General features: G+C 51.9%; 12 protein-coding genes; 6 read left to right on the forward strand and 6 right to left on the reverse strand.

Moving 5' to 3' along the window:
• Positions 1 to 733: 733 nt before the first annotated feature.
• Positions 734 to 1,706, forward strand: RCC_04225 (related to dienelactone hydrolase family protein; the record flags this gene model as incomplete). XM_023769503.1 has 3 exons in its annotated part: positions 734 to 1,428; positions 1,490 to 1,601; positions 1,662 to 1,706. 3 exons carry the CDS (start codon positions 734 to 736, stop codon positions 1,704 to 1,706), a joined length of 852 nt encoding a protein of 283 aa, XP_023625271.1.
• A 1,040-nt stretch (positions 1,707 to 2,746) lies between these two features.
• RCC_04226 (uncharacterized protein) lies at positions 2,747 to 3,976 on the forward strand (the record flags this gene model as incomplete). The annotated part of the gene is made up of 1 exon (XM_023769504.1): positions 2,747 to 3,976. One exon carries the CDS (start codon positions 2,747 to 2,749, stop codon positions 3,974 to 3,976), a length of 1,230 nt encoding a protein of 409 aa, XP_023625272.1.
• Positions 3,977 to 4,187: 211 nt separating this feature from the next.
• On the forward strand, positions 4,188 to 5,437 carry RCC_04227 (related to 3-isopropylmalate dehydrogenase; the record flags this gene model as incomplete). XM_023769505.1 has 3 exons in its annotated part: positions 4,188 to 4,449; positions 4,498 to 5,018; positions 5,114 to 5,437. 3 exons carry the CDS (start codon positions 4,188 to 4,190, stop codon positions 5,435 to 5,437), a joined length of 1,107 nt encoding a protein of 368 aa, XP_023625273.1.
• An 866-nt stretch (positions 5,438 to 6,303) lies between these two features.
• Positions 6,304 to 6,783, forward strand: RCC_04228 (uncharacterized protein; the record flags this gene model as incomplete). The annotated part of the gene is made up of 1 exon (XM_023769506.1): positions 6,304 to 6,783. One exon carries the CDS (start codon positions 6,304 to 6,306, stop codon positions 6,781 to 6,783), a length of 480 nt encoding a protein of 159 aa, XP_023625274.1.
• A 201-nt stretch (positions 6,784 to 6,984) lies between these two features.
• RCC_04229 (related to URE2-nitrogen catabolite repression regulator) lies at positions 6,985 to 7,772 on the reverse strand (the record flags this gene model as incomplete). XM_023769507.1 has 2 exons in its annotated part: positions 6,985 to 7,505; positions 7,559 to 7,772. 2 exons carry the CDS (start codon positions 7,770 to 7,772, stop codon positions 6,985 to 6,987), a joined length of 735 nt encoding a protein of 244 aa, XP_023625275.1.
• A 753-nt stretch (positions 7,773 to 8,525) lies between these two features.
• RCC_04230 (uncharacterized protein) lies at positions 8,526 to 9,281 on the reverse strand (the record flags this gene model as incomplete). Its single annotated transcript, XM_023769508.1, has 1 exon — positions 8,526 to 9,281. One exon carries the CDS (start codon positions 9,279 to 9,281, stop codon positions 8,526 to 8,528), a length of 756 nt encoding a protein of 251 aa, XP_023625276.1.
• Positions 9,282 to 10,532: 1,251 nt separating this feature from the next.
• On the forward strand, positions 10,533 to 12,152 carry RCC_04231 (related to oxidoreductase; the record flags this gene model as incomplete). XM_023769509.1 has 3 exons in its annotated part: positions 10,533 to 11,071; positions 11,133 to 11,469; positions 11,529 to 12,152. 3 exons carry the CDS (start codon positions 10,533 to 10,535, stop codon positions 12,150 to 12,152), a joined length of 1,500 nt encoding a protein of 499 aa, XP_023625277.1.
• A 58-nt stretch (positions 12,153 to 12,210) lies between these two features.
• Positions 12,211 to 15,187, reverse strand: RCC_04232 (uncharacterized protein; the record flags this gene model as incomplete). XM_023769510.1 has 9 exons in its annotated part: positions 12,211 to 13,146; positions 13,202 to 13,290; positions 13,348 to 13,387; positions 13,438 to 13,753; positions 13,811 to 13,962; positions 14,084 to 14,154; positions 14,206 to 14,981; positions 15,033 to 15,132; positions 15,184 to 15,187. The coding sequence occupies 9 exons, from the start codon at positions 15,185 to 15,187 to the stop codon at positions 12,211 to 12,213; spliced, it is 2,484 nt and encodes an 827-aa protein (XP_023625278.1).
• Positions 15,188 to 17,388: 2,201 nt separating this feature from the next.
• Positions 17,389 to 18,973, forward strand: RCC_04233 (uncharacterized protein; the record flags this gene model as incomplete). XM_023769511.1 has 3 exons in its annotated part: positions 17,389 to 18,278; positions 18,364 to 18,580; positions 18,635 to 18,973. 3 exons carry the CDS (start codon positions 17,389 to 17,391, stop codon positions 18,971 to 18,973), a joined length of 1,446 nt encoding a protein of 481 aa, XP_023625279.1.
• Positions 18,974 to 19,347: 374 nt separating this feature from the next.
• On the reverse strand, positions 19,348 to 20,244 carry RCC_04234 (uncharacterized protein; the record flags this gene model as incomplete). Its single annotated transcript, XM_023769512.1, has 1 exon — positions 19,348 to 20,244. The coding sequence occupies one exon, from the start codon at positions 20,242 to 20,244 to the stop codon at positions 19,348 to 19,350; it is 897 nt and encodes a 298-aa protein (XP_023625280.1).
• Positions 20,245 to 20,900: 656 nt separating this feature from the next.
• Positions 20,901 to 21,434, reverse strand: RCC_04235 (uncharacterized protein; the record flags this gene model as incomplete). Its single annotated transcript, XM_023769513.1, has 1 exon — positions 20,901 to 21,434. The coding sequence occupies one exon, from the start codon at positions 21,432 to 21,434 to the stop codon at positions 20,901 to 20,903; it is 534 nt and encodes a 177-aa protein (XP_023625281.1).
• A 1,315-nt stretch (positions 21,435 to 22,749) lies between these two features.
• Positions 22,750 to 24,821, reverse strand: RCC_04236 (probable ATP-dependent RNA helicase ded1; the record flags this gene model as incomplete). XM_023769514.1 has 2 exons in its annotated part: positions 22,750 to 24,559; positions 24,616 to 24,821. The coding sequence occupies 2 exons, from the start codon at positions 24,819 to 24,821 to the stop codon at positions 22,750 to 22,752; spliced, it is 2,016 nt and encodes a 671-aa protein (XP_023625282.1).
• Between the last annotated feature and the right edge of the window lie 1,636 nt (positions 24,822 to 26,457).

The following is a 26,457-nucleotide window of genomic DNA, read 5'->3' on the forward strand; positions in this document are numbered from 1 at the left end:
ACATGCAAACAAAGCTCTCGTCTACCATACGTGTCGAGGACTGTCGGATWCTGGATATCAATCTGAAATGGACCTGGTATTTCCGCCGCAGGAAAGGGCATGCGCAGTATTGAACGTTGGCTACACGTTTCACTCTCGAGTACGCTGTACGCTTGGTATAGTGCTGCGAGGCGCGGACTGTAAAATGTCACATAGTTGATGAATTCCGTGGGTAGGCGTTCCCTGGCTGCTACACTGCAGCTACTGACAGTAGGCATCGTCGTTGTTTATGATCAATTCGAGACCGAACAACTTTACGCTACAGTTCAGTCTTTGGTCTGACAGCCTCGCAGCCATACTGAACCATGCTGAGTATGATGAAGCTAGGAGTGCTCAGCCCGGAAAGACGCAACAAAAAATGATAAGATACACCTTTTCAACTTTCAAAAACCGACACAATTGACGTCCGGCAGTCGTCTCCGCTCTTCAAACTACTAGTGTTGATCTACAGCAGGATACAACGAAGTACGCACTGTTTTGTCGACATCTCTCAGCTACCAACGCGGGGACGGCTCCGCTATTCTGGCTCGAACTTGTATCGTCGAACTCTAAAGGCTACGCGGCGACAGCAATGATATCCAGATGACCTCACTTCCCCATACCTCTTTAACACACTTCATCTCTTTGCCCTTCAACCTTAAACAGCAACATCAAAGTCATCTTTAACCTCAATCCACGTTCTAAAGAAGCAACCATGTCTACCGGCGTCGGCGTCTCCTCATGCTGCCTTTCAGGCAAGATCGCCCAAGGCAAGCCCACTGGACGCACCGAAACCATCGCCGGTCTCCAGACATATGTCGCTGAGCCCGCCGACAATTCCAACAAGAAATCTGTCGTTTTCCTCGTCGACATTTTTGGCTGGACACTGCCAAACATTCGTCTTCTCGCAGACAACTATGCCAAAGCAGGCTTCACTGCCTACATTCCCGATGTTCACGAGGGCGATTCATTGGATCCTGAGTTTCTCGAAACTGTCGAGCCTCCTCTCCCTCAACGAGAAGCCATGGGTGCTGCGGCCAAAGCTGCCGCTACTGCTAAAGTCGGCGCTACTCTTGGGCCATGGTTGATCAAGCACCGTGAGGGCGTCTCTAGGCCTCTGATTGAAGGATTCATCAACCAGATTCGCAYTACTCCTGGTACTGACAAGGTCGGTGTCATTGGGTTTTGCTGGGGTGGTAGGTATGCCATCTTGGCGGCCAACGCACCTTTCAGTGGGCAGGAAGGCAAAGGCGTTGACGCTGCCTATGCATGCCACCCTAGTTTAGTGAGCATTCCGGCGGACTTTGAGCCCGTCGCTGTGCCTTTGAGCCTGGCGCTTGGAGACAAGGATAGTCTCTTGGGAGAGTCAGAGATCGGCAAGATCAGAGAGATCCTGGCGAAGAAGCAGAGGCAAGTCTTTTTCTTCGCATTGAGCTCGTGTTTGGAGGAATATACGCTAACTTGGTTGTAGGGGAGACCAGGGCGAGAAGAGCGAGAGCGAAATCAAGGTGTACGCTGACCAAATCCATGGATTCGCTCTCAGGGGTGACTGGAGTAGTGAAAACGACAAGAAGGCTATGGATGTTTGTGACACATCTCCCCCATACCAGTCAACAATTTTACTGACCGCGAGTTTCTTACAGGAAGCTGAGAAGCAGGGCCTTAACTTTTTCAACAAGCACCTCTAGAGACAAGTACACCCGCGATTCGGGGCGTTTGGGATGCATTCCCCAATGATGATTGCGGTGGTTGTGTGTCGTTCAAAATATGTCCACTGTTCAATGCAACAGTCCTCCTTTCCACGTTAGTCATAGGTAGGTATAGTGTTAAACAAGTTCCCTTTCTCCTCATCTGTGTCATCTCCGATTCCTCAAGTTCTTGCCAGTACATACATGCCACCTTCCGTGCAGCGGTTTACATGAAAGTACAAATCGGAAACACCGGATCAACACGGGAAAATCAAAGCAACAGTACTTGAGACTTCTTAACTATTGGCAGTCGCCTGCAAAGAAAAAAAATCAGGTTAGCGAATAGAAGCCTGCCTCGGTCTTGATCGAAAGTGGGGCCATACCATTTCAGGGTCCAACTATCCACTACAATCATTGCCGGACTATCCGGAAGCCAGCGCAAACAAAGAGGGAGAGGGRGAGGGAAATGGAGAGATGTAGGGTGTGTAAAATGTCTCTCTCTCTGTTCGTCGGCACTCTTGAGTAAACGCGGGTGGCCGTCACGCGTGGAAGTCGGCGGATCGAATTCAAAAAAATGGCAAGACCCCATTGGCTTCGTGGATTCTACCCAACCTTTGGACCTTTGCCTGTCATCCGTTTCCGTAACAGGCGCAAGGTTTGAGGACCTTGTGTCAAGGTTCTCCTATGGATGAAAAGATCCGCCCACAATAGGGTTTTTTATGGCGAATGGGAAACGAACAATGGTAAGAATTGAGCACGTCTAGTGGACAATTTGAACACGTCTCGTGGACCTCTTGAGGACATCTTCTGGACCTTTTGGAAACGTCTTCTGGACCTTTGAGGACGTCTTGTGGAGCCTTTGAGACCACAGGAAAAGTGCCTATATACTCATCTTCTTCCTGCGAATTTGTTCTGCTCGATATATTTCCACTCATACTTGCAAGACCGACAGCAGCAGGACATTTCACCAGCAGAGAGCAGAAACAAACCGCCTCAAGCCAATTACAGCAGCACACCACATCAACCACTCACTCTCGAAGATGTCACCTCGACGCCTCGCAGCCCTGGAGTTCGGCAAGCCCCGCAAAGAATACACGAAGATGGAATCCAAGCCCATCATCAAATGTGTGAAGGGAAGGGGCAGTGGCGTACTGGCGCAAGTCAGTTACAAGCAGGATATCACCCTGCTTGAAGCAGGCGCCGAGACGCCAAAGACTCTCACCACCGTCATCAAGGTGCGTGAACATGATCAATATCGCAGCGTCACTGAATTCAACGCCGAATTCTACATCAAGGATGTGGTCGCTGCGTCACAGCGTGTAGGAAGTCTACACGCCCAAACGATCGCCCGGACAGACCCCATGATCTCGAAACCGCTCTTCGTGACTGAGCTACTGGGTGCGGATAACGTCAGTCCAAAATGCCATGCGACCGACGACGATGATGCCGATGAGACACAGACCATCATGCGGCATCTATTCTATCCCAATGCGTCGCCACGCTTCGAATACCACAATCGCACACTGTTATTCGTCGAAGATCTGCACTTCATCGTGACATTCCAGATCTTCGACGAGTTCCACGGTCGTGGTCTCGCTCAGCTTGCGATGGAATCCTACCACGAAGCAGTACAGAAACTGCGTGGAGGGTTCGCTTTCAAGGGCCCCGTGGTGCTCTCGCCTGCTGCTTTGCGTGAGACCTTCGCCGCAAAGGCAGGCTACGGAAAGCCCACGAAAAGCTACGTGGAGATTGAGCACGCATTGATCGCCTCATATCGCAAATCGGGCTATAAAGTCTGGAGCAAGGCGGATGACGCTCTCGAGGGGTGCGGAATCACCATTATGGGAAGAACCATTGGTGCGCGGCCCCGGAACATGCAGGATACGGCGCCAGAGGAGAAATTCCCTCCCTTTGTCAAAGCCGACGACCATGCGCCTGCGAGGAACGATCAAGGCATAGCGCCGATCGAGAAGCAGGAGAGTCCAGTAGAGAAGCAGGAGAGCCCACTCGAGGAGAGGGCGCAATCGACGGGCGACGTTCGGAGGGGACTGGCGGTGGTCATCCCGCCTCAATCCCGCAAGCGTAAAGCTCCCGAAGAAGCTCTCGACGACAGTGATAGACGCCCTGTAAAGCGAGTGGACTCTGGCCTGTTGGATAGCGAATGGAGCATGGAGTGCGGTGGCGAAAGGTGTGAGCTTTGCGGTGTGACGGGGCGTGCACGATGGCACAAAGCGGACTGTGAAGTCTGGACAACGTGTAGTAAAAATTGATTCATGGAATTGCATAGGGAGCAGCAGCATAGCATTGCATGAGGTTAGCATAGGTTGAAAGTGTAGCCGCAGTCGGTTAAACAATCAGCCAGAATTGTTCAGCATGTTTTCCAGATGGGGCGAACTCCATCTTCTTGACATTACCAGCAAGTATATATACACATAGCTGGAATATTGACATTCGTATCAGCTTGACACTTTTTCAATCATCATGTCTCCTGCTGCCACCTCAGAACATCCTACCTACAGTATTGCGTGTATCCCAGCGGACGGAGTAGGAATTGAAGTCATCAATGCCGGTGTCGAAGCATTACAAGCTCTCAGTGATGCCGCAGGATCCTTTCAATTCAAGTTCGAGCACTATGACTGGAGTTCCAAGACATACCTAGAGACTGGCAAATATATCCCCGATGGTGGCCTTGACAGCTTGAAGAAGCACGACGCCATACTCTTTGGTGCAGTGGGTGCACCAGGTAAGCTTTACCCGAACCGACGACACGGACACCGCTAACTTGCATGAGATGTCCCTGACCACATATCACTCTGGGGTCTACGTCTGGCCATATGTCAGCCCTTCCAGCAATACGCCAATGTCAGACCTACAAAGATCCTCAAAGGCACACAGAGCCCTCTTCGCAATGCTTCTACTGGCGATCTTGATTGGGTCATCATCCGCGAGAACAGCGAAGGCGAGTACGCAGGCCAGGGTGGACGATCTCATCGCGGACAACCTTGGGAGATCAGTACCGAAGTCTCCATTTTCACAAGACATTGCGTGGAAAGGCTGATTCGCTTCGCTTATGAGACTGCACAGAAGCGACCAAAGAAGTATCTCACCGTCGTCACGAAGAGTAACGCCCAACGGAATGGAATGGTGATGTGGGATGAGATTGCCCTGGAAGTGTCGAAAGACTTCCCTGATGTCAAGACCGACAAGATGCTCGTCGACGCAATGACCTGTCGAATGGTGTTGCAGCCAAATTCGCTGGATACAATCGTCGCAACGAATCTGCACGCGGATATTCTGAGTGACTTGGCGGCTGTAGGTCAAAGCGTGCATGGCAAAGAGCATGTCTCGATGCCTTCATCTCACCGCTCCAATGTCCAAGAAACATGCTAATGTATACTTCGTATTAGGCGCTTGCCGGATCCATAGGTATTGCTCCGACAAGCAACTTGGACCCCACTAGACAAAATCCGAGCATGTTCGAGCCGATTCACGGATCCGCCTTCGACATTGCGGGCAAGGGAGTTGCGAATCCAGTTGGCACTTTTTGGAGTGCTGCTGAGATGGTCAAGTGGTTGGGCGAAGAAGCTGCCTCGGAACGTTTGTTGGAATGCGTGGAAACGGTGTGCGGGCAGGGTATCTTGACCAAGGATCTTGGAGGCTCCGCAAGTACGAAGGAGGTCACTGCTGCCGTATGCGAGGAGATCCGGAAGTCGTATCGAACACAGAAGTAGTTGACTGCCGGACCAGAAAGCATGCCGAATTGGGACCATGGATCATATTCATGCCTCGACTTTGTGTCGTACTCGCGTGATCAAACTGCTTCTCGTATCAGAGATTGATGGCAAGATCAACCCCTTTCACTGATCACGGTCTCCTCGGAGCATTATTCGTGCCGCATGTCCCGTGATCTTCGACAAGGTCTTGTCGTCGATCTGATACTCGAAAAAGAAAGATACGGTCGCAAGTCTCCTCCACTTGTGTCTTCACCTCCACTCGGAATGACGGCTCATAAGCGGCCGAGACTTGCATTAATTCCTTGGAAGATGTGCATTTAGCCATTCGACGGAAACATCACGCGTCAGTGGCTTGAAACGGTCTGGAAGTAGGTGTGCAAATGAGAGGAGAGTTCATCTACTTTCTCAGTCGAAGTTTTCCAAGCTCTATATTTAGACTGCAAACTTGGCGGCGAAAAGTACGGAGTACAGTAGCTCGAGCCTTGGAGTCGGTGATCATTCTACTTTGCAGCATTTTGGCCACTGTGCGCCGAAGCTCCACAGATTATCCGTGGTGACGGTCTCGAGCTATGCTACTGCATTCCGTAAATGCTACCAAGGCGGGATAAGAATAGGGCATTAGCCGAAGAATATGACGCACTGGTCTCGTATAGCCAAACAAAGTCAGCATGATAGTACACACTACTTGGCAGCGATCACATAGCGCATGGGACCACATTCTCTGAAGACTTATAAGGATCCTGATCCTTCGCCAATATCCGAACAATATCATCAACTTAACAACATCACAATCAAACACCAACACCACACTTTCAACTCAACCACCAAACCAAACCACCTCAACCCAATCAACCACCATCAACATGCACGCCTCTACCATCTTCGCTCTGGCCGCTGCCACCTTCGCCTCCGCTGCCCCAGTCGACATCCCCGGCCAGCAGTTCGGTAGCTTCGAGGTCTCCAACTTCATCTTCGGCTGCACCAGCGGCTGCAACTGGTACTTCGACGTCTCCATCGCCGGCTCCTTCCTGAACCACCCAGCGATCGACACCCCAGTCCACTGTGAGGGTGGATGGGCCCTGGACCCCTCAGACGTTCCCTCCGAGTACGTCGAGTGCGGCCCCATCAGCCAGACCCAGAGTGTCTCCGCCTACGTCACCCGCGCTGTCGAGGAGGGCGAGCAGAGCGTCTTGAACCTCGTCTACTCCACCAGCAACCCCCTCACCGGTGCTGTCTTCAAGTACTACGGTGACGACAACGTGTACTCTGCCACCGGCTACAACGCTTCTCTGCAGCAGAGCGAGTTCTCCGTCCCAGAGACCAGCGCCACTGCTGTCATCTAAATGCAGAAAACTTTTGAGATTTGGAAGGCATGAAATAAGTCATGTACATTAGCGGATTGCATCGAGCGTGGACGGGGTTGAGATTAATTTGTATAGCATGGATCGCATAGCAGGAGTTGCATTCTTGAGCAGCAGCATTTTAGAGATGATAATTACTAGCACTGGTCAACGAGAAACCAAAATACACCAGATCATTCACTCTTACTTTCCCGCATATGCCTCACCAATTCCTTTCTGCACCGCTGGACGCTCGGCAATACGGTCCACCCATTTCAACAAATGAGGAAACTCAGAAACCTCATCTTTGGAAATTCCACTGCGCTCCCAGTTCTTGATCCAAGGCCAGGTCTTGATATCCGCAATCGAGTATTTCCCCTTGCCGTTTCCAGCGAGATACTCCCTCGGCTCGCCAGTATACTTGCCAGAAAGCTGAATTTCCAACACGCCGAAGATGCGAAGTGTCTCATCCTTGAATCGCTTGATAGCGTATGGGATCTTCTCTGGAGCAACGCGGTTGAAGTGGTTCAACTGTCCCTGGATAGGAGCCCCTGAGCCGTGGTAGAAGAATGTCCACTGCAGAGCCTGGTTGCGCTCCAGGTCATTGGTAAAGCCGAATTTGTCTTGTTTATCGGCAAACTTCAAGAGATAGAAGAGTTCGGCAGATGTCTCGTGGACGCTGAACGGAGGACTTTGAGTGTTGTCGATGAGAAGAGGAATGCGTCCTGGTGGATCTCGTCAGTGTTTATATCGTGTGGATCTAGTTTGTAATTCCCACCATTAGGATCGAGTCGCAGAAACCAATCCTTCTTCTGCTCATTGGTAGAGATGTTGATCACACTGGTGGTCCACTCAGTGCCATAGACCTCTTTGAGCTCTTCAAGAAAGATCTGGACAGCTTGTCCATTGGGTGTGTTCTGTGTGACCAGATGTAAACCCTTGGCATTCTTAACATCTGCCGGTGTCTCGTCTGTGTATGGATTGTAGCTCATCTTGACTGATTTGTAGATTGGATTGTCCGTGAGATTAACAGTCCTTCTTCTGCGCTTATAAGCTGGAAACCAAGTTTGTCAGCGAAGATGATGTATGAGACAATGCGAATGATTTCTAACGCCATCTGCATTTCTGGTACGACCATTTGATGAGCTCCTTTCCCCACTTTACACTTCGTCATCGATAAACACCCCGCCAACACAGTCATCGTGCCATCGCCACGCGAATATGCTACCGCATGATCAGTTGAACCCAGAGTTGTGGAGATGAAGATGATGGACCTAGAAAGGTCGTTAAGAGCCTCCTTATGATCGATACAAAGACACTCTCGCTCCTTCTCTCGGTAGTATCAATTTCTCTGGAACGGCTGGGACACTTCCTGTCAGCCAAGTTGCCCCTCGCATAAGGAAGATCAGAGCGACCTGAAGTTGTCGATCCGTTCTTAGATCAATATCTCTGATCGAGCCGCAAGAGCGTCTAACATACCTTCAGCGTAACTGCGCTGCGCCATGCAACGGGCTACTGCCCACGATCTTCACCCAGGCGACCATGACAGTTATCCTCGTACAATACTGCACGTATACAGAAGATGTCGCTATGTCTAGGGATGATGCAGCAAGACCCCACGTTACAGGCAGAATGTTGGCCTAGACACGACTCAGAAGCAGAATCGTTGCATATATGCTGTGAGCAAGAAAAGCAAGCACTGCTCACTTCCCCGATTGTGAGCGAGGAACAGCGGCCCATAGCCTCTAATCTTGTCGAAGAGCGTACCACTTGCTGTAAATAGCTTGCGCGCTTCTGCCCATACGTGTTGCAAGCTTCGCCCAGTCATGGCGTCCCGCTCCAAGTGCACGTAGGTACTCTGAGTCTTCAGCAGACCAAGGGCGTCGTAGTCTCTGAGCATCAATTGGATCGACGTCATTCAAATCCCTCTTGATCCAGTGAATTTTGTTCCGGACCGACGTCTCAGTTCTACCCAGTCTGGGGGCAATGTCCGAAGGTTGCATACCCTCTGACACGTATCCACGGAGCCCTTCCATTTGAGCGGCAGTCCACCGACGAGGATTCAAGGCGGTGGTTCTCAAAGCTTTTTCAGGTACACATCGAGTGTAGCGTGATTGAACTGCGTATGGGGTACGGCCCATCTTTCGAGCGATCTCGGTCCAAGACGCCGGCGATGATGCGTTATCTCTCAAATCAAGTATACGTCTGTCCYCTTCGCGAGAGAAACGATGCTTGATGTTGTTCATGGGTTGGTAGATTTCATTTTTCAGTCGGGCTTGTGTGTTTCGCAATGCCGTGCAAGTCCTATCCGGGAAGTGTGTTCGAATCTCCTCCCAAGCGACTCCTTTATTTGTGAGGTGTAGGAGCTTTGCAGTTTCTTCAGCCGTGTAATATTCCCGGAGCCGCGGAGGTTTAATACCAATCGACTTTATTCTTGACCAAATGGACCTGAAGGGTCTGCCCAGGAGTCTGGCCACCTCACATTTTGATTTGCCTGCCATGAGGAATTGCACCATCTGCTCATCCTCCTGCCTCGTGAAGGGCTTTCTAGCCGGGCATGATGACGATGAATGGAAACTCCGGAGCCAGAAGGGTCTGCAGGCCGTTTTGCATGCTCTCAATAGTGAGGGGGAAAGGGGCGCGGCGGAACCCTGAGCCCGGGAAATCCACACCGAGGAGGAAGTGATTCTCATCATATTAGCTGTCGGCTTTCTTTCGTCATGGAGCCGAAGATTTCGAATGTGGTTTGCACTGTATGTTTACATTGCAGAAGGAGGTAATTGTTGCCGGTGTTTGGCGTGAGACATTAGCGCGACTCCATCTTCGCTTAGTACCCAATTAAACGCGAGTGCCTGGCGGGGGCCCTCTCTCCGATAGTCTCTCGAGCGCCGAATAGATCTGGAGCTCTAGGTACGTAACTATCTAAGGTATGCTCAGCAGCTACAGCATGTCTCCGAGGCAAAGATGCGCGTCTGAGGAGATAAGGAGCAGAGTGAAGCCTCCAAAGGCGATGCTGAGCGACATAGATGCCACCCTCGTGCTGCCGCCATCACCATCGCCATCATCATCACCATCGCCATCACCATCACCATCACCATAAGCCAGCCAATCACAGACACCCTGGCCTTCCTTTCGAATGGCTTCCACCAGGCCACGACGACACCGGTCTTTCCATTCTCTGCACTTTCTCTGCACTTTCTCCGCACGAGTCCAACACCCGTAGATTCCAATCAAGGCCTGATTATCCACTGTTTCGGAAGCATTGTCATCGTGCACAAAATTCTCGGAAGTKCCCTCCACGAATGACCAGACCGGCAAGCCGGAAGCGGGTGCTCAGGCATTGGATACGATTGCAATGAATGAGTACAACGTAGTGTTTTATACCCAAGCGGGTGATCGAAGCACGCCAAAGAAGTTAGGTAATACGCACCTTTCGTGTTTTCCTCACGGTTCTTCCAAGCAACAATTCATAATCCGTGTGCTAGTCGGCGATTTCTGAATCAGATGTGCAGAGCACGTCCGAAAGCTGCAGAGTAGGCGAAAACGGTGGTGGGTCTTGTTGCAGCAGCTATCAGCGCTGTGACACTCCAGACTGGGGCATGCAACCAATCGTCAGCCATCTGAAGCTTCGACGCGACCTCTTCCTGCCGCACCCATCGGCATGTCCAAATAGTCAATTAGCCGGAGAGGTCAGTTCAAGTACAATTTCCTCCAACTTCTCTTTCCTGAACCACACTTGCAAGCGGGAAGAGATGGCTGCCATCATCGCGCTAGCTGGCGGCATTGCTGCATGGACATTGTCACTAGCCAGTGCTTCGCAAGGCCTCACTAACTATGAAGTGAATTTTGAGAGCGAACTGTTGGCATCTCTATCAAGTCCAGAACAGCTGTGCTCTCCCGGTTCAGCATGCTACGAAAACGCAACAACGAGATGGTTATCAGATTGGGGCATTCCACACTTCGACATCATCGTCCGACCAACTACGCAAGAGGATGTAGAATCCGCAATCCGAGTGGCGAACAAGTACAACAAACCTTTCCTCGCCATCTCCGGAGGTCACGGTGCTACCTTGACGCTCTCGAAACTTGAGAATGGGGTAGGAATCTGGATGGACGCACTCAAAAACGTGACGATCAATGGATCCACGGCACGGATTGGAGGAGGCATCACCAGCGGTGAACTTCGTGATGAGCTTGCAAAGCTTGGTAAACAGTCGACTACGGGAGGATGTGACTGTACGGGAGCTGTTGCTCCGATGCTTGGAGGAGGTCATGGATGGCTGCAAGGAAGGTAAGCCTTGCACAGTTGGGAGTACATGTCAAGTTAACTAAGCTGACTGGCAAAATATCAGGTATGGCTTAATGGCCGACAACCTGATTTCTGCCAATCTGGTACTTGCAAATGGAAGCTGTGTTACGGTGTCGAAGAGCAGCCACCCGGAACTTTTCTGGGCGCTTCGTGGCGCTGGACATAACTTTGGCATTGTGGTCGACTTTGAGTATCGCATCTATGATATCACGGAGGAGAATGCCGCTTGGTCATATGAGAAGCTGTACTACTCGCTTGACAGGCTGGAAGATGTCTTGGACGTCGTTAATGGCATGATTGGTACGATCGATGAGCCTGCTCCGGTAGAGCTGATTGTCTTTGGGCTCGTGGGAAGAAACCCAAGCGTAGCACGTGGAGAGGTATGTTGTCGGCAAAGGATCGCTCATTTTGGATATTCGCTGATAGTGAATGTCTACAGTTGACCCTGGTGATATACTTAATATGGCAGGGCGCAGCTATACCCGCAGCTTTTGCCGAACCTTTCAACGCTATACCTACACTGAGCATCGTCGCAGAAACAACTGATCTTCCAGGCGTAACTGCGCTCCTGGGTTGGACCAACGATGACGGTCCATGTAACACGAATAGCCCGACACTACAACGCTTCCCAGTAGCGTTGAAGACATACCCGATCCCCGGGATCCGTGCTGCTGTAGACCTCCTCGATTCAATGCCAGTGGAATTCAACAATTCGGCCCTGATACTTGAAGGCTATAGTACAAATGCCGTACAGGCAGTGCCCAAGGAGAATACCGCTTACCCGGATCGACTCAACAACCTGCTCATCGCTCCATTCATACGGCATGCGGCGAACGATGCAGAGCTTGAGAAATTTGGCTCAGACTATGGTAACGAGATGAGGCAGTTGATCGTCGATGCTAGCGGACAGGGATTGAATGCATATGCCAACTACGCCCATGGATCCGAGACGCAGCAGAAATTGTACGGACATGAGACATGGAGATTGGAGAAATTGCGAAAATTGAAGAGGGAGTGGGATCCTGAGAATCGGTTTGGTTGGTATCTCGCTATTGAGATTTAGACATTACTAGATTGTTCTTGAAAATTATTCCTAAAGTTTGCAGCTGTTACCCTTTTACTCATGCTGCACCAGTACTAACGGGAACCTGGGCGAAGCCTCGCTTGGCATGGCCGGCAATACGTGTTGCCGTTAGTGGCGTTGAACTACTGCCTGACGTAGTGGTCTGCAGAGGCTTGCTAGAAGCGGAGGTTTTTGTCGACTCGGGCTCTTGCCATTCGGGAGGTAGTTCTGGGTCGTGATAGATTGAAGTCGTCTGCAAAGGCTTGCCAGAAGCGGGGGATATCGTCGACTCAGGCTCTTGCCATTCGGGAGACAGTGCTGGGTCGTGATAGATTGAAGATGGCTGCGAACCGGCAGATGTCGTAGTGCCTGATGACCACTGCCACTCAGGTGGGAGCATCGTGTCGGTGAAGGGTGGAGCCGGAGTAAAGATTGTTGAAGTCGGGATAATCACCGTGCTCGAGTTGTATTGGTAGGCCTCGTCGAGCAACTGCGAAGCATTCACTACTCCCACAGTAGAGACGTTTCCTTTGCCTCCATTGGCCTGGTACCATTGTTGGTACGCATCGTAAATGCCTTGGGTGATTCCCTCGGGGATGTAGTACGTGGATTCAGGATCACAGATCTCATCGCAGAGTCCTTGGAGTTGATTGGGTCCCACGACGCTGGAATACCAATGGAAGTAGTCCAGATTGTTTTTGTGGCTACTCCAGTCTCGGAAAGGCTCTGAGTTGGAGCCGTTGAAGGGCGCCGCACTCAACTTGGGGCCCAGTGCATCGAACCACTTTGCAATGGGCTCTTGCATTGCATCAAGAAGTTTCTTGATAATGGCATTGACATGATCCGCCAAGGATCCCTTGGTCGACCATTCGTGGCAGAGGACTAAGACGCGTTTTGAGATCCACAGCCCGTTGTGGGCTTCCGAGGCCACATCGGTGTGTTGGAGGACCTTGATGTAGCTTGTATCGATGCGAAACGCGAAGCTTTGCGCATACTGTATTGGAAGTTAGAAGGGCAAAGAGTCGTCGAGGTGTATCTTGGTTGCCTACCGCATCGATTCCAGACCGAAAGACCACCTCAAACTTGAGACCTCCGTTGTTGAAAGGCCCCTTTTTGGCAGCACAGTCCTTGTCGTTCGCTGTAGACATATTAGTTGTAGTCATCGCAAATGCCCATGGTTGTGATTGCAACGAACGTGGCGCTTCAGAAACTATGAAGTCTACGCGAAGAGGTTGCTTCTAGCTGTCAGCCATCATGTCAACAATCGCGCCGGACTGGAACATACGAAAAAAACTCCGAACGAGAGTGGATCTCCCAAACCAAGACCCGAGCTTTGCATATCTTTGCTGATAAAGTCCAGACCAGTCGGGCCTCCGATGGGAATGGGCGATACGGACGCCACTGGGAACAGATGGAACTTGATTCTCGGACCCAAGCGGTGGCTGAGGACCATTTGGGAATCACCGCCTATTTCTAAAGCGGCATTGAGGTACTTGGTCTCGACTTTGATGTTGTTTTGATAACGCTGGCTGCGATCGTCGTGTAATGGTCTCATCACCATCGCGCCTTTGCTGATCTTAACCTCGAAGCCTGGACTGGTTCTGGCGAAATGTTAGCCAAGCCAGTTGAGATCGCGGACGAGTATGCAAGCAACCCACATATTAAGTGTCGTTGAGACCTTCAAGCTGGACGAAAATGTCAACGGCACGAGATCAAACGTAATCAACCCCAGACCGCCCAAGGCGCTTGTTCCTCGCTTTTTAGCATCTTCAGTGCCCATCTTATTGCGTCCATTTTGGTTGTACGCTCTCTGTCGGTGGTGAGCAAAAGCGTTAGCGAAGTCTGAGACAATATAGGGGTGGAGCGAAGATTGCGCAGCGTGAGACCTCCCTGTATCACGTTGCGGGTCTTTTGCTTAGAAGCTTGCTTACACCTTGCTTGCCTATAGGGAGTTCGTCTTTTTTCTCGCCGTGAAGCGGTTTTCCGCCCACATTCTGCCTGACTACAAACTGTCAATGCGTTCACGCAATCGGGAATTGGGGGCACAACTCACATGACGGAGTCCCACCGATCACAGCGAACCACCCAAAGTTGCAATCTATAAAAGGAGGGTGCGCCACGTTATGTGCGGGGTTGAGGACGTCGTAAGGAAATATATCCACATCGAACCATACGCCTACTTCTAGCGTGGTCAGGATCTCGAGCTGGAGCCGTAGATCGAGGTCTTCCGTCACCTCGACCTTGATCTCAAAGTTATGGACATGGGCCCGGATGAAAGCACCAATGTAATCAGCAAAGTCTTTGAACTGACTTGCGTCCTGACTGAAGTCGTGCCAGCAGGATGGGTGCCCGATGATAGACTGTCCCGTGCATTTCAATGCTTCCACCACTATGTGAGGAGGGTCAAGGAGAAGGTTCTGGGCTTTCGAGCAGTCCTTGGGCACTGGAGATACGATCTTCTCATCATGGCACACAGGATAGKTAGGATCACTCTCCGGGCAGGACAACCATTCAAATGCGGGTGGCAATGGCTCCTGTCGCTTGCGAAGATCGGCATGGACTTCTTGATGCCTGGCAATCCTTTCGGCTTCGATATTGACGGCCACCTTTGACTGAAGTCTATGGTGTTTGTCCAGGAATGCTGCTGCTTTCTTTGACCGCTGAGACCTCTTCTTCGGCCCATCACAGGATGCATTCCTGTGGTGATGCGGGCGTAAGTCAAAGTCGAGCAGAAATGTGAAGGCTATTGCACCCTTTGTACGGCAATTGACGCAAGTCRCATTAATACTCGGAACACGAAAGTATTTGGCGGCTTTTGATTTCTCATCCCTGAGCCATAATTAGTATCACACGCAGTCACGTAATGGGACTGGATCATACATGAGGAATTGGTGACGCGGTTCCCACTGCACATCTTTGAAAGTGTGCTGCATAGACTGATGCAGATCGGGGAAGTTCCGCTTGTGAAGATGACTAGCACCTTTCGAGAGATCAGCGAACGCGATACACATATACATCAAGGGATCAGTACTCATTCGTGGTACGACGACATGTCCATCATCCAAAGTGTACGCCTCTGCGCTCCAGTCGCTCACCCAGTGATTAGCTGATGCAACATGGGCGTGCAGCGGTTCGGCTTGAATGTCAATTCTCTTCTCCTCGACATTGAATTTGATACCGCTCGAGCTAAAGCACAATCAGCAACGCCACAGTGGCTCGTGTAGCGATCACTGACAGGTATACCGAACGATCGCCTCCTGCTTCGAAGCAGTGTGGACCTTCGACAACGAAATGCATTGGGTCGTCCGGCGAGGGGTYCCAGTATTTCTGGGCAATCTCAAAGTACTTCATAGTGCTGAAGTTCAATGTAAGGCTGGTATTGTGGCCAGCCTTTGCATCCGGTCTGCATACGACCGGCTCGGTGAGCACTACCTCGATAGGATCGAGATAGACATATGGATAATCGTCGTGCTTCAGAGTAATGCGACGCAGTTGCGCAGAACCTAGTCGATTCAGCCTGCTGATTGGAAAAGTGTGCAGGGCTTCTACCTTTATATTCAGAGCTCACAAAATACTCCAATTTGAACGATGGCTTGAAATATGTCTCGTTGAGCGAGTAGCCATCAATCGGCTGCACCATAACGGGTAGCTGCGGGCCCAGGAGATGAGAGCTGAGGGTGTCGAGCTTGGCATCGAACTTGATGTCACCAGCGTCCGCATTGGCATCGAACTTGATGTCACCAGCGTCCGCATTGGCATTGGCATTGGCATCTCCACTGCACTTTGAGATCAATGCCGAGATCAGCAACACGATGCGAGATAGGTTTGAGTGTGGAGCCAGCATGGTTTGAAAGTCAGTTGGATAAATTTCGGATGAAAGAAAGAACAATGAGAGGGGGAGTTCTTGACCGTCGACTCAGGACAAGATACTGTGATTTCAGGAGAAGATACTGTAGCGTGAGGAGAAGAAGCAATGTCAGGCATCATCACCTTCCAAATTCTGGTCGCGGTCTATTGATTCAGAGAGGTTCGCTCTGATAAGCATGTCTTCCACTGGCAATGAAGACAATAAGACGTGTTCATATGCCAGCCAATGCGAGCGCGGCATCGAGGCACTTGATGGGAGCATGGCGCGCATCAAGAATTGGAGAGATATGCTGATATCAGCACGAGCGCGAGGGTGTGGATGTGATTGTCAGCATTCTGCGAACCTGGGGTGCGATTAGTGTTGGTGTGATGTTGAATCAGAATTGATAGTCGATGTTGACACCATGGGACCGCCTCGCTTCTCCACCAATCATACGCTGGGCTAATTCTGTAGTCATGGGTTTACTCATCCGTGATCGACAAGTCACCTTTCCCTCCCTCCATCATCTCGACATCCTCCTCCAGCAACGTTGAACTTCGTTGAGCGCACTCAATTCCTTCCATTCTCGCTCGCGGACCTCTCTGCATGGTGTTCACCTGAATTGGCACGAGACCACTTCGACTAATACTAGATGACGAAGATTACAGAGGGTCTTTTGCTGAACTTCCATCGACGGAGAGGTATTTTAGATGCTGCTGCTTCATGACATATTGCACAACAACCCGACAACGAATCAACGTCCTTGTACCCGCATAGCGTAACATTACTCGCAATGGTCGACTTTCTCAAAAAAAGTTCGCCTGGAACTGGCCACTACTGCAGAGGCTTCAAGGCCTTGGCCTGGAACACGCTAAAACGACATACATCATTGTTCCCATAACTCTCTCACCGTCAGATCCAAAAGAGGAAGTACATCAAGCATACCTAGTAGCGACGCTGCATTCATGAGTGACCAGGTTGTGGCTCCGCAAACCAGACCACGCGCATTAGTGGTCAACTATTGTCACGATGTTGAGCGACTCTCAACATGTCGCTTTGAAGCTGACSAAGTAGGCCCACTGCAATTCTAGCAGGACAATCACATGTATAAGTAATGCCAAAAGGCGCGGAGGGGACGTGTGATATTCCCATACTCTCTTTGCCATGATCTCCCTCACGACACGACCCTCTGGTATTCGCCTCTGGCGCTTTTGCGTCGGGCTTTGCTTCTGCCTCTTCGTCAGCCAAACAGCTGCACAATTCCTCCTCCCGCTTCCGATCCCAGAAATCATGCTTGCCAGGTTCTTGATAAAACAGCACCAAGCGCACAAGGCGGCACAGTGTCAGGCCCTCACTAGGCAGTGCACTGAACTCAACTCACAACTCAAAATGAGGAGCATGGAAAACAAGGCCGAGATCGAAGAGCAAGATGAGACGTACCATATGCTCAACGCTACGTTGACTAGCCATCGGAACCGCCCAGACGAGTGGGACTGTTCCTTCAAACATGGACCACCGATTCCTCCTCCACCAATGGCACGAGATGTTGAGGAAGAACATCGGAAGCGACCATCTTCCTCGTCTTCCTCATCTTCCTCATCTTCCTCGTCTTCCTCGTCTTCTTCGTCTTCGCTCTCGACCTCRCTCTCAGCTTCAGTTTCAACTTCAATCCCAGTAACGACAGAGACTATGTCGTCAAACGGTTCCTCTACTGCCAACGCTACAGGGTCTGCGCCGGCTCCTGGACCAACCACTGGTGGAAGTGGCTGTCAATCCTACGACATATGCTTTGAAGAGACTGTGGGACTAACCGAAGGAGTCAAGGCACAGCAGATCGCCCTGAGACACCAGGAGTCATCGAAAAAGGTCATGGTGCACATACTTAATCAGTGTGTGCCGATTAAGCCCCGTATTCGCAGAGGGGTTCAGATGGCAAACACTAAACCTTCGGTTAAACAGTTGCAACAATTTCTGACGAATTGTGAGAGGGTCCATTCTAGCGTGAGCCAACTTGTCAAGCGAGCCAGCGACAAACTCAAGGAGCTGGACAGGCACGAGTTTCAAAAACGTGACCTTGACTGGACACGGACACCCAATCGGCAGCAAGAGAAGCGGACAGAAACGGTCAGAGAGCTCGATGAACTGCAGAAAAGGCTCGACCGGTGCCATGGAGACGTCTCGTCAGATTTCTCGACGTTGGGTGAACACAACAGTGACATTACGCGGAAATGGAAAGCGGTCGCAATTGGACACGCAGAGATTACTTCCGCGAACTCCAGGTAAGACACCTAATCGGTTGGGTCTCGACATTTCAATGAGACAATTGTCGCTGCTCATTGCTTTGCACTGCTAATGAACCAAAAGCAAACCCAAAAAGGAGGAGGGTGACGAAAATCCTGACTTCAGCGAGACAAGAATCGAAGCACGCAATGAGCCCGAGAGACAGGAGTATGGGTACTGTGAGAGCTTGATGGAGAACAAATTGCCGCTGATGCTGGACAATTTCGCTCATGAACGGGACGAACTTGGGTACGCAAATGCGGACTGTCAGTTCAAATTGAGAAAAGCAACAGGGTCTGATGTGAGTCAAAATCCATACCGTGAGTTGATTGCGAGCGTACTGACTTCCCGCCAGAGCACACCGTGCCCGGGTACTGCGACCGCGAACACCGGCGATCCCAAGCTAGTCGAAGAGAACCTTTCTTTACGGAAGGAGAACAAACGACTTAATGAGGAACTGGCCGACGCAATACAGAGGGCAAACCCCAGCGGAGGAGGTGACAAGGCGACATCCTCTCAGTCCCAGTCCAAGACAGAGATGCCCAAGTCGACGGCTTCGAAGACGACTGATCGGACTACCATGGCCGCATCCACAGGCCACAGGGCATCGACTACGGCATCGACAGCGTCGACGAAGACGCCGCCAGTTCCTGGGGATAAGAAGTCTGGAACGGCCAAGTCTACTGTCTTCTAAGGCCCCAAACGGTGAATCGTGGGAGCGTCTCAGGGAGGAGTCTTGGAGTGCATGGATTTTATGTGTCGATAGATTTAGACAATCATTCCCCAACGCTGAAGCAATGACCTGGTTCAGTTCATCCATTGTGCTTGTGAAACAAAGCTCAGCCAGCTGGATGACAGGCGTTTCTACATAGTCGCATCATTGCCTCGCAAAGATCGTATACCATCCAAAGACAGCTATGGTTGGCGTCTTCATTGCCTACGAAATGTGGCATGTGAGCACTTTGGTGTCTGGCAACTTCGTATGATTCCCGAGAATCTTCATTGCGACATCGACTTTCCACTGGTACATGTAAACGGCCATGGTTCCATTCGCCAAAGCTGACTTGCTCAACCAGTCTTCATCTTCTTCTCATTTACGTCCGCCTTGTCCCCTTTGTCGACGACACAATTCCGCCATGACTCCTGACAAGCCTTCTCCTCCTCCTTATCCCAATGAATCTCACAAACCCGCTTCTCCCGATCCCTTTCCGCCAGCCACCTCGCCGCGACCTCACCAGTCATCTCTCCAACAGCTCGCGTCCCAGCCTTGAGTACAACACCCATTCCGTGATCCGCATCTCTCACCTCTACCATCCAACTATTTGCCCTCATCTCATTTCTCACTTCCTCCAAAGCCTCAAGATCACATTGAACATCCTTAGTCCCACAAACGAACAGAACATGCAAACTTTCAGGAAGATCCAATAGAATCTTCTCTCGTCTCTCAAACTCCCTCTCCTGCTTTCCGTTTTTCGAAGCAGTCAATGGATAGCTAACCAGAACCAAAGCCTGGACTTCGACTCCTTCAGAGATAAGTTCCAGAGCTGCGAGAACAGCTGCTCGAGCACCCATGCTTCGACCTCCTAGCACCAATGGATCATTTTCGTGCTTTTCTTGGTGATGAGAGACAACTGTTTGAAACATCCCAACTCTGCTACTGAGGTTCATGTTTCCCTGAAAACTCGTTATGCGGCCATGTCGAGAGAATCCAGCGGCGAAAGAGCGCATTGCGGCACTTTCAAGACCACCTCCAGCGCCGTGAGTAAAAATTAGGGATTGAGATGTCGATGGAGAGTATTCTCTTGTTTCGCAGGAGATGGTTTTATCTTTTTTGAAGGGAATCGTGAAAGTTTTGATGTTCGCATTTTCGTCGCGCTGGGATGTGTTCTCCTCGTCGTTCTCTTGCTCTCTCTCCTCTCCTTCTCGGTTCGCGGCAGCAACTTCTGCTCTGGTCCGCTTCGGCATCATGTTCTTTTGTTGATGGCAGGGATTCTGCTGATGCGATGTCAACAAACGTAGCCAGTCCGTGACGTCAGGCTACCGCCTCCATCGCTTGAAACTAGGTACACGCATTCTATAAAAGCTCTTAACTGACTATATTGAACAATCAAGATCGGCAACTATTTGCATTGCACTGTTCAAATGGAGTGCGCCTCCAGACATGATGGGCATATCACGATCTATATGGTCAACCACGCCGGTCGTACTTCCGTTAGCTTCACGTGGAAATTTACCAATGAGAAGGAGCATAGACGGGCTTTGTAGACTTCACTTTATTGACGCTCATCTTCGCCCAATTCGTCTTCTGCATTCCGACTGCAAAGTCTGGTTGTAGTATAGTCGCAGGCGGTGTGGATGCAAGCCTTCGCTATATCCTTCCCTGCCCCGCTGTTTTCAACCCTGATTCCGCCTGAAAGAGTGCGGGTCTGAGGTAGGCTCAAGTTCGCTGCATGAACGCAAAAGCACTCGTACGCTGAACTCTTCCTGTATTTCCAATCCTGCGCGGAATGAAATCCTCCAATACGCACTCAAACTGTCAGGAGAAAYGTCAGCTCACTTTCCAACCTCTCACTTTCTTACAAAGAATCAAAGGAGAAATTACCGGCGTTTCGCACCCCCACTCATCCAAGTCTCTTGCCACGATTCCTCTTGCTACTAGCTTTCTTCGCCTCGATATTAGCCCGCAGAATATCGAGCGGCGTAAGCGGCGGCTTCTCCTCCTCAACTACAGGCTGCGTCGGCTCCTCGTGGTCAGGGTGCACCCACATGCCATTCTCATCAAGCCGGAAACCGTACGCCCAGATCATGTCGACAGTCACCTCCAAGTCCGGCAAATAGCTCGGGACTACCTCTGGAGCATACGCCTTCTCCTGGTAAGATGGTGGCTCGAAGGACGGAATTGCCTCCCACTTCTTCTTGCTGGCCTCGAGGTCCAGAGTCTTGCGCTTGGTAGCCGAATTGGCCAGGCTCTTGACGGCGAGGCTCTGAGGGCGATGCTTCTTGACCGCAGTCGGGGTGAGGGTCGAGCGGCGGCTGAAGCTGGTGCCGGTGCCGGTGCCGATCTTTGGGGAGAGCAGCCAGTCGTCGTCGTCCTCGAAGCTGCGCGCGGCTTCGAAGCGGGCGCGGAGCTCGGCGAGTTCTTCTTGAGATGGCATTCTGAAGATGGGATTTAGCGATGCACTTTGTGCTGTGATGATGCTGCGCGAGTGGGTGATGTGGTAGAGGAGAAAGTTCGAGAAGTGAAATTGGGGGTTCCAGAAGTTGGCGGAGTGGCACGACGTAGGCTGCTTTTGGTCCACTTTGCTGGAATCACCATCTGCTAGAGAATGCAGCCTGGGAGCACTACTCAGGAAACAAGATATGAAAGGAAGAGGTACACTTGAAATCAATGTGAATCTTACAGCGCCTATGAGGGCGGGTTGTTCGGATGGGCCTCTACGCTCTGTTGCTGCAGCCTTTCATGCACTCGTGCTGTCTCAATGCAACCTAACCCAAGTAACCAGAGGCCGTCATTCTGTGCAGATGACTCTTGTATTCAACACCGCTTGATTGATCATGAACGAGAATAGGCAGCAAGCAGCGATAGCAACACAATGTAAAGAGAGTCGATACAAGGAACATGAATTTCATTCCGATTGGAACACTTACTTWTTCGAATAAAAAACTTCTTACCTCAACCTCTTCGTCAAAAATGGAGAGGTGATAGCACAGTTCTTGATCATTAGAGAACTAGAAGTACACACTCTCAGATGGCTGGTCCGATCTATCTTTTCCCATCAACATCCATGAGAAATTCATCTATCGGGGTATCATCTGAAAGCAGGTATTTTGCGCCTCATCACATGCAGCCCATGATGCACCCTCCACCCTTCGCCCGTGACCTGGATAGTTCCCACTGAGGGCATGGTCAGCGAGGGGCGAGAACACAAACTCCACAAGCCCATGCAGAAAACGCCGGGAGTCAGTCCTCCATGATATCCATGCCGGTCAGGGCACGAGATCTTTCGCTTGCTTTTTGCGCCGCACCCAAAGAGTCATCCTCCTCATCTATTACGAACGCCTCGCGGAAATATCAGAAAAAAGCAGGTTGGTGATCGAGTAAGCAGGCGGCTGCCGATGCCCAATGCAGCGGAGAATGCCGAATTTTGGTTGTGTCGTATGTACCGTGGCCACACATGAACGCGTTGGAACCCCGCTCGAGGCGCTCAAAGCCTGAGAGCGAAAAAAGCAGGGTCCCGGTGGTCAGGTACGCGCCACGGTATCCATCGTAAAGCGCCGTCTCCCCACGCCGTTGCAATGCAATGCAGGCCGGAAAGTCAACGCTGTCTATCATGCCGGACTGGGTATAATGTTGCCGCTCGCTCGTTCGATCCGCTGGAAAATAAAGCAAAAAAGTCGCACCGGAAAAGTCGCACTGGAAAGTCGTGTGTTGTGTGCTGGGGGAGTGATGCGTGATGGTAGGTGGAGCGTCTACCACCAGCTGGAGCCGCCTGGGCCGGTTGGGTTGCCGTAGCCACCACCACCGCCCATGCCGCCACCACCCATACCGAAGCCGCCACCGGAAGAGCCGCCGTATCCACCACCTCCACCGCCCATCATGCCGCCACCGTAGGCGGGACGCTGACCGCCGCCGTAGGTACGAACATCCTTCATGGCAGATGAGCCACGTCCGCGACCACCACCGCCACGACCGCGGCCGCCACCGCCAAAGCCTGAGCCCTCACGAGCAATTGACTCGAGGAAGCTGGGCACTTCCTGGTTGGCTTCCTTGAGAAGGTCGATGAGCTCCCTAACCACACCGCGGTTGCCACGGTTGAAGAAGGCGGTCGAGATACCGGTGTTTCCGGCACGTCCAGTACGACCGATACGGTGAACGTAGTCGTCAATGTCAGTGGGCAAGTCGTAGTTGACGACGTGCTTAACATTGGGGATATCCAGACCTCGGGCAGCAACGGCAGTGGCAACGAGGATTGGGCAGCGGCCAGTGCGGAACATCTCCAAAGCACGCTCACGCTCGCGTTGGGTGCGGTCACCGTGAATGGAGGTCGCTGGGAATCCCTGGTTGATGAGGTAATCGGAGAGCGAGTCGGCCATGCGCTTAGTCTCGACAAAGATGAGAGTCAAACCAGCACCGTGTGTGTGCAAGATGTCGAGCAGCACGCTGCGCTTGTCGGCGTCCTCAACGTACTCAATCTTCTGCGTGATGTTCTCGGAAGTAGATCCAACACGGCCGACCGAGAGGAAGATATACTCTCTGAGGAAATCGCGTGCARGCATCTGGATGTCCCGAGGGAAGGTGGCGCTGAACATGAGTGTCTGGCGGTTGGCGGTGACGGGCATGTCCTCACCCTCGACAATGCGGCGGATCTGAGGCTCGAAACCCATGTCAAGCATGCGGTCAGCCTCATCGAGAACCAGGTACTTGATGTTGGCAAGCGAGATGCGGCCACGCTCGATCAAATCGACGAGACGACCTGGGGTAGCGACAAGCAAGTCACAGCCGCGCTCAATCTGACGGAGCTGAGAGCCAATGTCGGCACCACCGTAGACAACGCAAGGACGGACCCAAGAGCGATAGGCAAACTTGCAAGCCTCGTCGTAAATCTGAGAGACAAGCTCACGGGTAGGAGCGAGAATGAGCGAGGTGGGGTAGGCCTTGCGCTGGCGAGCGAAGCCGGTCTGCTGTGGAACGTTGGCGCTGGGGCCGTTCTGGTACGCCTGCGAGAGAATGGGGAAGAGGAAACCACCAGTCTTTCCGGAACCGGTCTGAGCACAAGCCATGAGATCACGGCCACCCATGACAATGGGGATGGAGTACTTCTGCACAGGTGTGGGCATCTTGTATCCGGCCATCTCGATGTTGGAGATGRGGTGGTCATCGAGAGGTGGGTTGGTGAAGGTTGTGACGGGCTCAGGAACGCCCTGGCCAGAAGCCTCAACTGGGATGTCGTCGTATTTCTCGAAGTTGATTCCGGTTTGCTGCTTGCTGGGGTCGTTGGCCACGCCGAACAACTCGCGCTCGCGGCGAGGGTTGGATGGGCCTGGCACATGCTTGCCATCTCTCCACTGTCCATCTCCTGCACCAGTCTGTTGACGGCCGCCGTCACGTGGACCGCCAGCTCCACCTCCACCGCTGTATGCGCTGCGGTCAAAGCCGCGCGATTGTCCGGTGGAAGGATTGTTGTCCCAACCGCCGCGAGCTGCCGGAGCGGAGGGTGTGAATGTTTGCGCAGCGCCCCAGCCTGGGCCGCCGCCGCCGCGTGGAGGACCGCCGTAGCCGCTAGAAAGTGAAATGTCAGATGTGAAGGAACAGGTCATGAAGGTATCAAAACTTACTTTTGGCCTGGTGGTGGGAAGTCGGCGCCTGGGCCACCGAAACCGTTGGGAGCAGCGGCAGCTGGCGGTGGACCGCCGCCCGACCGCCTCATATGCGGGGGAACGTAGGCCGAGCGCTCAAATGTGCCGTTGCTCTGTTGGCCTGGTGGCGGAGCGTGGTTTGAGTCCTTGAGAGTCATGCCTCCCATGTTGAGTCCGTCAGCCATGATGTGTGGTTGTGGTGACTACTGTTGTGGTGGAGGTGTGAAAATTTGGTGCGGAGGGGGTGTGAAAGTGAGTTGACGCTGTCGGTGTCGGTGTGGACGTCGGTGCGGTCGGAGCTCAAAGGTGCCTCGCGTGCAGTTTCTGCTGCGACAAGACAAATGCGAGACTGGTGTGTGACGTGCTGATGAACGTCGAGAAATAAAAACACGCTGTTCGTTCGAGACAAGCAGGATGTTGATGATTGTAAGGGAAGCGTCGTCCGCTGTGAAAAAAATGGCCAGACGTAATCCACTAGCGCAAAGTCAAACGCGCTTTCCGGGTGCCACCTACCTTCCTCTTCCCTTTCCCTGAAAACCCCATCATTTCGGTCGCCCCACTGCCTCACATTGGATCTGTAGACTCAGCCGTGAGCAATATTCATGCGAGACAATTCGTGGGTAGTTCTCTTGCGTGCACGCAGCATGTCTTCCTCTCCGTCGCACMCAGTACCATGACTCGCGGCACTCGCCCAGCGTCATCCTCTTTGATTGGTGACGAATCTGACGATGACTCTGGCCGACAATAAACAAGCTCGAGATGACATTCATGACTTGGACCACCATCATCGGGCAACCGAGCACACCTTTGCGCTCCCACACTCGAGCACTTGAAAGACCTTTACGACATGCACGGATAACATGTGCAAGACCTTGGGGCCAACGGGCGGAAACTTGACATGAGACGTGCAAAGAGCTCTCGCTTCATTCCAAGATCAGCCTCGAGATTTCACACTCCCAGCACGGGCACGAACCCTCCTTCGCAGGCATTCCGTCTCCCCAACTCGGCGGAGCCGGTGAAGGCGTTAGACCTACTGCGTACTCATCAGCCGGGATGCTAGTCCATGGCTGTCTCTGACTGCTGCAGACGCCGAGCCATCGCGTATTGTGGACAAAACAACCGGCACAGACTCCGTGATCCTTGCATCTAGAGCTTCAAAAATTAGCCTCTGAGTACATGTGTAGCTAACCATTTGGTCGATCATTTGCAGGAGGGCCTTGCTGTAAGTACCGACGGCCGGTGTCCCGGCAAAAACCAGCAAGTAAGTGTCGTCGTTCGTTTCATCCAGACATAAAGATTGGGCAGCATCGAAATCCAACATCACCATACTCCTCAGTATCGCCCCTGCTTGCCACACATTCGCGTGTTCCGGGAGTTTATCGGCATTCACAGGCAGAAAGCTGTTTGGTTCCACATATCGTTCCAGTCCTGGCGGCCGATAGCCGTCTATTCCGAAATCACCCACACCCTTTGGGAAATGGAAGACAAGCGAATCAAAAGGGAACTGAACAGACAAAAGTACAATCGAAAGTGTAAAAGAAAAGCAAAAGAAGGGCAAAAAGACGCAGAGAGCCCGATTTGAACAGACGACTTCTCCCCCCYTAGATCAGCGGCATAAATGCCCAAATACGAAGGGCAGTATGGTCAGCGGTGTCCCAGGCGCTTTTGCTCTTTACTCTACTTACCATTCCACCAATCTGGGTTCCGCTCATCAACTGCGGAGCTCGCGAATGCCTGGCCAAAGTCTGCGATACGAGGGGTAGGATACTGCGCATAGCTGGCGGCGTCTGGAATATCGAATAAAACATTGCCGCATCTAAA

This window comes from Ramularia collo-cygni, assembly GCF_900074925.1.
Source record: "Ramularia collo-cygni strain URUG2 genome assembly, contig: RCC_scaffold05, whole genome shotgun sequence".
NCBI lineage: Eukaryota > Fungi > Ascomycota > Dothideomycetes > Mycosphaerellales > Mycosphaerellaceae > Ramularia > Ramularia collo-cygni.